Source organism: Wolffia australiana, chromosome 5 (genome assembly GCF_029677425.1).
Source record: "Wolffia australiana isolate 7733 chromosome 5, ASM2967742v1".
NCBI lineage: Eukaryota > Viridiplantae > Streptophyta > Magnoliopsida > Alismatales > Araceae > Wolffia > Wolffia australiana.
Genome location: NC_135839.1, coordinates 7,431,164 through 7,440,106, shown reverse-complemented (window position 1 = coordinate 7,440,106; position 8,943 = coordinate 7,431,164). Strand labels below are relative to the sequence as shown.

The 8,943-nt window shown below is 37.2% G+C and overlaps 2 protein-coding genes and 3 non-coding genes across 5 annotated transcripts; all 5 read left to right on the top strand.

Moving 5' to 3' along the window:
• Positions 1–1,154: 1,154 nt before the first annotated feature.
• LOC144702908 (large ribosomal subunit protein uL5) lies at positions 1,155–3,756 on the top strand. The gene is made up of 5 exons (XM_078574925.1): positions 1,155–1,271; positions 1,376–1,483; positions 1,740–1,782; positions 1,862–2,057; positions 3,461–3,756. Exons 1-5 carry the CDS (start codon positions 1,269–1,271, stop codon positions 3,657–3,659), a joined length of 549 nt encoding a protein of 182 aa, XP_078431051.1. The 5' UTR covers positions 1,155–1,268; the 3' UTR covers positions 3,660–3,756.
• Positions 2,176–2,268, top strand: LOC144703989 (small nucleolar RNA snoR1). Its single transcript, XR_013581689.1, has one exon. It is a non-coding gene; the product is annotated as a small nucleolar RNA snoR1 (small nucleolar RNA).
• LOC144703988 (small nucleolar RNA snoR1) lies at positions 2,360–2,452 on the top strand. The gene has a single exon (XR_013581688.1). It is a non-coding gene; the product is annotated as a small nucleolar RNA snoR1 (small nucleolar RNA).
• Positions 2,491–2,583, top strand: LOC144703990 (small nucleolar RNA snoR1). Its single transcript, XR_013581690.1, has one exon. It is a non-coding gene; the product is annotated as a small nucleolar RNA snoR1 (small nucleolar RNA).
• Positions 3,757–3,862: 106 nt separating the features above from the next.
• On the top strand, positions 3,863–6,779 carry LOC144702909 (universal stress protein A-like protein). The gene is made up of 4 exons (XM_078574926.1): positions 3,863–4,069; positions 5,332–5,453; positions 5,550–5,668; positions 6,489–6,779. Exons 1-4 carry the CDS (start codon positions 3,892–3,894, stop codon positions 6,595–6,597), a joined length of 528 nt encoding a protein of 175 aa, XP_078431052.1. The 5' UTR covers positions 3,863–3,891; the 3' UTR covers positions 6,598–6,779.
• The last annotated feature ends 2,164 nt before the right edge of the window (positions 6,780–8,943 follow it).

The following is an 8,943-nucleotide window of genomic DNA, read 5'->3' as shown; positions in this document are numbered from 1 at the left end:
CTCCTCAATAGATTTGAACTGTATTTTGGGACTTATGTATTCTTTCTGAAACATTTCAAATCATTTTTTCTGTGAAAAAAAAACTAATGACCCACTAGGGTGTTACGAAATATGCGTACTATCAAAAAGAAATTGGTAATGATTAATATATTGAGTCTTTAATTATTTCATAATTTAATCATGGAGATGATTAGGAAAAATAAGAACACAGGTTGGAGCTTTAAATTTTATGCCACTCAACTGAAATTTGAGGGGGTTTGAATCTTATTCGAAAGGATAAAATTTTACTTCAATATCTCTTATCAATTTGAAAATAGGTAAGTCAATAGATCATGCATACGAAAATAACGGGAACAGGAAATACCTTGAGTTATGCCAAGCATTATAGAATATCCAAGGTCAAATGTTTTACTTAATGTCCTGTAATTCTATGTTCAACTGTCATATGATATCTCCCTAAAATGCTTATACAAGTATGGACACTAATTATAATAAAAACTTATGCGATTAGACTGAAAGGAGCTGAAATACCTCAATTCATAATTAGAAAATTAAACATATTTAGTGGTATAAAATATTTCATCATCATTCTTCTAATTTATCAATCTTATAATGAGCGCTTATAATTTCATCATGGATTTCACCTACATTTGTATGTTGCCATCTGGAATTCCTACATAAATCACGTTCTAAGGACATATACTACGAGTTCACTTCTACAGTATATGACCACGCAATATGTACTTAGTAAAACGTCATAAAACAAAATTAATTAGCCTAAAACGAAATAGTGATGAATAATCACTATTTTCCTCTCAAAACCTAGGTTTATTATTGGAATGTTTTCCTCTAATTCAAGCTTAATAAATTAACCTCGTGGCTCTTTCTGAAGTCCCCCCTATATGTTCATGAAACGTCATAGAAAATGCCATTAGATTTTTTTAATATTGAGGTATTTTCCAAATTAGGACAGCGAATAAAATTTTCATAGCAATTTCGCCATCTCTCTGGCATTTATTATCGATATAGTTTTTATAAGTGAAAATCTGAGATAAATAAAGCCATCGAGTAAAGAAAAAAACTTTGATCCTACGGTTTAAAACAGGCCACGTGTTCATTCTAGGCAAATTTGAGCCGTCGGATGAAGAAAGAGTTAGGGTTTGCGGTTCATTAGAGGGGATATAAATAGCCCTCTGTCTTCCTCACTTCAGCGGCGCAATTTTTTCCCCTCGAGTTTGTGCAGGCGGTTGAGTAGAGAGAGTTCTCCGATGGTACGCCGGCCTTCGTTTTTCGTTCTTCAGATCCTCCGTATTTGATTCTTCAATCTTCTCCAGCTTCTCTAAATCTTGTTTTTCTTTGATTTGTTCTTCCGCAGGCGTCGGAGAAGAAGCACTCCAATCCCATGAGGGAGATCAAAGTACAGAAGCTCGTCCTCAACATCTGTGTTGGCGAGAGCGGAGATCGTCTGACCAGGGCAGCGAAGGTAACTGCTCTTCCGTTATTTTTTACCCGTGGATTTCTATATGTTAACGTTCTTCAAAAGTATGATTTTTTTGCTCAAATTCCTGTCAAGAACTAGGGTTTGGTATGCTTTAATCGATTCAGTCCCTTATTACTTTGTTTTTTCCGACATCTCGATCGAATCTCTAAATCAGTACTTCCAACTAGATGTAATCTAACACTTCTCATTAGAGAAAACCCCAAAGAATACCGCCTCATCTCTTCTTGTTTTAATACAGGTGCTCGAGCAATTGAGTGGCCAAACTCCGGTTTTCTCAAAGGGTAAGATTGGATTTCATTGAAACCTTAAACTAGGATTTCTTACTGTTCTTGGGTGTTAATAGTACACTTAAATTGGCAGCTAGGTACACTGTGAGGTCCTTCGGTATCAGGCGTAACGAAAAGATTGCCTGCTATGTCACTGTTCGAGGCGAGAAGGCGATGCAGCTCTTGGAAAGCGGTCTGAAAGTGAAGGAATACGAGTTGCTGAGGAGGAACTTCAGTGAGACTGGATGCTTTGGCTTTGGCATTCAGGAGCACATCGATCTTGGAATCAAGTGAGTAATCTGTTGTCTTTATTTTCATTTGATTTCTGGGTGCTGTTCTATGTTTAATTGTGTGAGATATTTTGGGAATTCGAAGTTGATTCGTTGATTTTCCTTGAATAATTGTAATTACTGTGATGAGTTCTGCCTTTTCTGACACCTCTTGTATGAGAAGGGCAGCTTAGGCTGTCCTTTCATGAGCAGTGAAGCAACTCTCTGAGTTAAATTATGGGTTTTATCTTTTTTGACATTTACTTTCTCAATTTTTGAAGTCAATACATCTTAATTATTGATTTTCTTTGAAGAATTGGGTTTACAGTGATGAGTACCGCTTATTCTGACACCTCTTGTATGAGAAGGGTTGCTTTTGCAGTCCTTCCATGAGCAGAGAAGCAACTCTCTGAGTCATTACTCTTATCATATTTTCCATGCTTTTTTCTAAATAGACTATGATGAGTTTTGCTAATTCTGACACCTCTTGTTTGAGAAGGGCTGTTCTTGCAGTCCTTCCATGAGCAGAGAAGCAACTTTTTGAGCCATATTCAATTTTTTTAAACCAAACTTCTCTTTCTGGAAGCCAGCTCCCCGAAAAATTCACTTATTCATTTTTTCGTTATCAAATCATTACTTTTAAAGTACCGCTATTCATTTTTCATATGTTTTAAAACAGACCAATGTCGATTTCTGTCTGTCCCACTATCTAAAAATTAATCGTTTTATTCATTTCATCCGAAATCGTTTGATGATCATCATCGCTCTGATAACATCGGCGGAAAACATAGAGGCTTTGATTCATATCATCCGTCCGAAATGACCATGATTAAGATGTAATTATTTGAAATCGTAGAATGATGTAGAATGAAGGTTTTCGTTTATTTTTTTATTTTTCTAAAAATGACATGGTAAAGGAAGTTGATGTGGACCAAACAGGATGGTCTATGACTGATTATTTCTTTGATAATGATAATGACATGGAAAAACGTTGCGGACGTGGACCAATAAGGTTGTTCGTTTGTTGTTTTTCCTAGTATTGATCGATGTCGTGCTATTCATTTTTTTTCTCTGATAATCATAATGATATAAACAATGTTGCTGACGTGGACGAATGATGATGTTGGTTTGTTAGTTTTTCTAATATTGATCATGTCGTGTGATTCGTAAAATTTCCCTGATAATCATAATGTAATGCAGACTCTTGCTGACGTGGACCAATAAGAGTGTTGATTTGTTATTTTTTTCTAGTATAGATCGATGTTGAACGGTTCATATTATTTCTTTGATAGTTATAATGATATGGTAATGTTGCCGACGTGGACCAATAAGGGTGTTGACTTTGTTGTTTTTTTGTAGTATTTATCGATTTCTCTGATAATCATACTGATGTGTGAAATATTGCTGACGTGGACGAATGTCAGGTACGACCCGTCGACGGGCATCTACGGGATGGACTTCTACGTGGTGCTGGAACGGGCCGGGTACAGGGTGGGCCGGCGCCGCCGGTGCAAGGCCCGGGTCGGGATCCAGCACCGCGTCACCAAGGAAGACGCCATGAAGTGGTTCCAAGTCAAGTACGAGGGCGTCATCCTCAACAAATCCCAGGCCATCACCCAATAATCTCGTTTCTCTCTCTACCACCCCCCCCTCTCTCTATTTTATTCCCTTTTTACCCCCCGTCAGACAGTTGCAATTTTGAATTTTCTGTTTTGACCAACGACTTCTGTTTGAAAATAGTCACGTTCTAGATCTTTCCTCTCTCGCTGTTCTTATCCTCCACGTCATCGTCCCCGACCCCGAGAGCTAGTATATATAAGTAGGTGGACTGTTACGGTGGTCGGCTGGAGAGGAGATGGAAGACGAGCCGACGAGGATCTTGGTTGCTGTGAACGAGTCTTCGATCAAAGGATATCCTCACGCGTCGATCAGCAGTCGCTCGGCGTTTGAGTGGACGGTGGAGAAGATTGTTCGTTCGAATACGAGTGGATTTTTTCTTCTGTTCCTCCATGTTCAGGTCCCGGATGAAGACGGTATTACGCCTTTTTTCTGGAATTTTCTCGTATATTGTTACTTCTCTTGGATTGAAGTATTGCTTGTTCAATCATGGAACGTAAGCGGAGGAATTGATTTTTGTAATCCGAGGATTTGTCTGGTCTGTGGAGTTTACCGTGGAACCGACTCATGAATTGCGCGATGGTGCGGCTGTGGGAGATACTAATCCTCTTTTTTTCTGGATTTTTCTTCTCTTTTTTTACTTGTCTTGGATTAAAGTTTCGTTTGTTCGGTCACGGCGCATGATCTAAGGCTCTGATTCTGTGCTTGATGTCTTGTATTTGGATTTTGCCGTGGAGCCGTAATGATGAATCGCGCACTGGTGCGAGTGTGGGAGATGTTAATCCTCCTTTTTTTGGATTTTTCTTCTCTCTCGTTACTTGTCTTGGATTAAAGTTCCGTTTGTTCGATCACGGCGCATTATCTTCGGATCTGATTTTGTGATGGATGTCTTGTATGCGGATTTTGCCGTGGAGCCGTAATGACGAATCGCGCAATGGTGCGACTGTGGGAGATATTAAGCCTCTTTTTATGGAATTTTCTTCTTTCTTGTTAACTGTATTGGATTAAAGTTTCGTTTGTTCGATCACGGCGCATGATCTAAGTCTTTGATTCTGTGCTTGATGTCTTGTCTGCGGATTTTGCCGTGGAGCCGTAATGATGAATCGCGCAATGATGCGACTGCGGGAGATATGAATCCTCTTTTTTTCTGGAATTTTCTTCTCTTGTTACTTGTCTTGGATTAAGTTTCGGTTGTTCGATCATGGCGCCTGATCTTCGAATCTGATTTTGTGATTGGTTCACGGTGTGTGGATTTTACTGTGGAGCGGCGATGATGGATGGCGCAATGGTGCGAAGGTGGGGGATATGAGTCCTTTTTTCTCGTGATCCAAGTATCATTTGTTCGATCATGGAGTTAAGTATCGTGATCTAAGGATTTGATTTTGTGATCGATGTACGGTGTGCGGATTTTTACCGTGGATCCGTGATGATGAATCGCGCAATGGTGCGTTGGCAGGAGTTATTAATTAATCCTCTTTTCTGGATTTTCTCGTCTCTTGCAAAATTCATCCCATCTCGGATTTTCAAGTGTCGCTTGTTCTTCTTTTGCTCGGATTTTAAACTTCGTAATTAATATATGTTCACGACATTTTTGCACAATATTGAATTCGTTCAGGGCTTCAAGCATCTAGATCACCAACTGACCGATTCTTTGCTTTTTTTCTTCTTCAAAACAAAGCTTTTGATGATATGGACAGCATTTATGCCTCGCCTGACGATTTCAAGCGCATGACTGAGAGGGATAAGATTCGAGGCCTCCATCTGCTGGAGTTCTTCGTGCAACGTTGTAATGAGATCGGGGTAATGCAAAATGCAATTTCTCTTCTTCTACATTCTCTCATCTTCCCATCTCAACGGGGGAAATTTTGGATTTTATTGAATCTCTTTTCTCAATAGCTTCCTTGCGAGGCATGGATCAAGAAAGGAGATCCCAAAGATGTGATATGCCGCGAAGTGCAGAGGCTGCGGCCAGATTTCCTAGTCGTTGGAAGTCGTGGACTTGGACCCTTTCAAAGGTGGGAAACCGACTTTCTTTATAATTTTCTCTTAGTTAAATCTACAAAATTAATCTTGTTTTAGTTTTCTCAGAGGGAAGATCAACCGAGTTTTTTAGGGTTATAATTTTAGTGCAGGGACGCGGACGGGATGAATTTTTCGTCCCAGGACGAAAAAATTGTCCCGTCCAAGGATAAGGACGAATTTTGGGACGAAAATTCGTCCTGGGGACCACCGGACAGGACGATTTTCATCCCGTGGGACAGAAAAACTGCCGGATTCACATCCGACGGTTGAGATGTTGCCATGTGGCCTTGCAATGACAGTTTGCATCGAAGTCCCTGTATTTTTACGTGCATGCAAATATGTTTACATGCGTGCAAATGGACACCACTCAGAAATAATTGTACATATGTCCTTTTGCATTCTATCTCCTCAGTAATTCCTTAAAAAATATGAAAAAAATCCATATTAATACATTAAAAATATAAAATGGGTTTTTTAAATGGTATATGGAGAGAAAAAACCGTCGGGACGGTTTTTTTATCATTGGACGAAAAACCGTCCCGACGTTTGTCCCTGAACTTACTCTGGACGTTGGACGGGACGAAATTCGCCCCATCCCGTCCATCGTCGACGCTCGGGATGATCTGGAACTATGGTTAGAATATCTTTTCTCTCCGTTTACCATTTTCATCTTTTGGACCTTTGGTTTTCAAAAAAAAACGTGTGGAAACAGTATCAAAAGCACAAAAAGAATTCTATTCTTTCTCGAAATTAATAACGTTTTATTAATCAAAAATTGGATTTCTTTTAATTAAATGATGTGGGATCTGACAGGGTGTTCGTGGGAACCGTGAGCGAGTTCTGCGTGAAGCACGCTGAGTGCCCTGTGATTACCATAAGGAGAAAGGCGGAAGAGGCCCCACAGGACCCTGTGGATGATTGAAGAAAAAAGATGAAAAATATACGGATATCAGTTCTCCAAAGATACGTCCGTCGTACTGTTTATCCAGGTAAAGGAGGTTCGTACTCTTATGTTTTTTATTTAATTTTATGAGATTGAAAATAAACTGGATTTGATTAAAAGCAAAAAAAACATAAGTATACACGCAAACCCTTTTATCAGTATCCATTTATTCAAATAAATATTTCAAAATATGTTTTGAGTACTTCAGGATATGAAACCAAAGCTGCAATTGGTTCTTAGAGAATGGTCTAAGTCGGAATATAAAGTTTAATCGCCTTACCATGAATAATATTTGAATATTAGTAAGAGTGTCTGATTTTTTCAGCTTTTTCAAATATTTTTTCATGCGACTCTAAGCAGGTGTTTATATGTTCATCCATCATTATGATTTACTAGGGTTATCAAGAAAGTTTGAGGTTATAAATGGAAATTACAAAATATGTTCAAGTTTGAGGTTCAAGTATTTTTAAAATATGAAATTACGAAATTACAAAAGGTGTACGGTGTGAGATAATAGGAATGCTGTTTTACGACCAACCCCAATTTTTTATTTTCAAAAAAAATAAATTATAAAATACTCTACACAATTATCAATCACCTCTTCAGCCAAACGTTATGGCATATTTTAAAATACTCATGTTTTAAATAAAATAAACATTATAATATTTGAAACTAGCATAAAATAGCTGCAACACTCCCAAAATGTTTTTAAGAACCTTGCTACTTATTTTTTAAAAAGATTCATCTAAGGTCAATAAAATATATTTAAAAATTATAGAAGCAGGAAGAGAAACCCATGGATGTCATACTTCAGTATCATTTTTCATGTAGTCATTTATTAATATGTCAAGTCATTGATAACAAAATTGATCTGCTGAGTGAAAGTAGTGTTAAGTGCCTGTACCTTTATTATGTTAATAAAGTATGTGGGAAGCTGTCATCACCTTTATTTGTGATCTATAGTGAATGTTAGAATTGTTTTTGTACACGAATATTGGAAAACTGTCTCTAAGAATTCAAGTCCAAGTTTGAATGCAAACAACTAAATGAAGATAATTGAGTGGTTGAGATAGGATTATCTGCATTCATTACACAATACATTTCTGATTTTTTAATAAAACCTTGAATGAAAATTAAAATAATTTTTTAAACAAACTGATAACTCTTCTCTATTTTTAATACGCCAAAGATGTAGACCCAGTGATAATTTATGAACCCTGTGCTAATTTATGGCTTATGGTTCAATAAAGGCACAGTGGTGGCCTATAATTCAATGAAAACCTAAAGGAAAATGTCATTTTTAATCAACATGATGAAGTTTTAGAAGAATTGGAGATCGGACGAGGAGGAAGTGCCATGGCTGTTTTGAGAGAAGTTTTGGTTAACTTTTGTCAGCAGTTGCCTGTATTTCTCAGTTTCAGCAACAAAGGGTGTCATTTCGCCACTACAAAACATCCCAAGAGTATTCTGAAGTAAATTTGCTGAATGCCCCAGGGTTTTTGTCATTTTCCATGTGTTGCATTGCCACTCACTAAAATTAAGACATCAGTTTTAGTACCATATGGATTATATTACTAATGGCGTGGACATGATATCAGGGAATTCAGTATAAAATCTTCCACCTGGAAGGAATCACATTCACCCAACAGTGCCCATTCATTGAGTGTTAGTTAGGAGGTGGACCCGCTCATGGATCCTACTTCCCTCTTCAAGTACAAAAAAACACACTCTAGTAAGAAGGAACATGGGACACGTGGGATCCATCAGGCAGACTTTTAAAATGGCCATAGCCTTTAATGCAGTCCTGAAAAACCTTTTTGTTTAAGTTCCATTTTATTGTTTTTGAGATTTCAATGATTGTGTTATTTAAAACATAAAAATTAAGAAATCATGAGTTGTGAATTTCATGCAGAAAAGTTATGAATCATAATAAATTTCAACTTGAAAATTATCATAAGAATGGATCAATAATATCATTTGTATTAAATAAATATATAAGTCTACATTACTTAGAAAATTAGCTCATGCATAAAATATCAAAATTATCAAATTATATAATACCTAAAATACATTATCATGCCCTTAATGAAATTATCTTTTCATCAAACTTATACCAATGTTTATGATTATTCATCAAAAAATGTTGCGGATTATATTTTGATAATGGACTAATTTACTTAGATGAGACGTTTAATTTAGTTCACATACACATGGATCCAACTCTTTGATGGAAATATATGTGGCTGGCAAGCCAATCACACATTTCACATCTTGTTCCATGTTCATTAATAGAACATGTTCATAATAGTGCACATGTGATGCTTA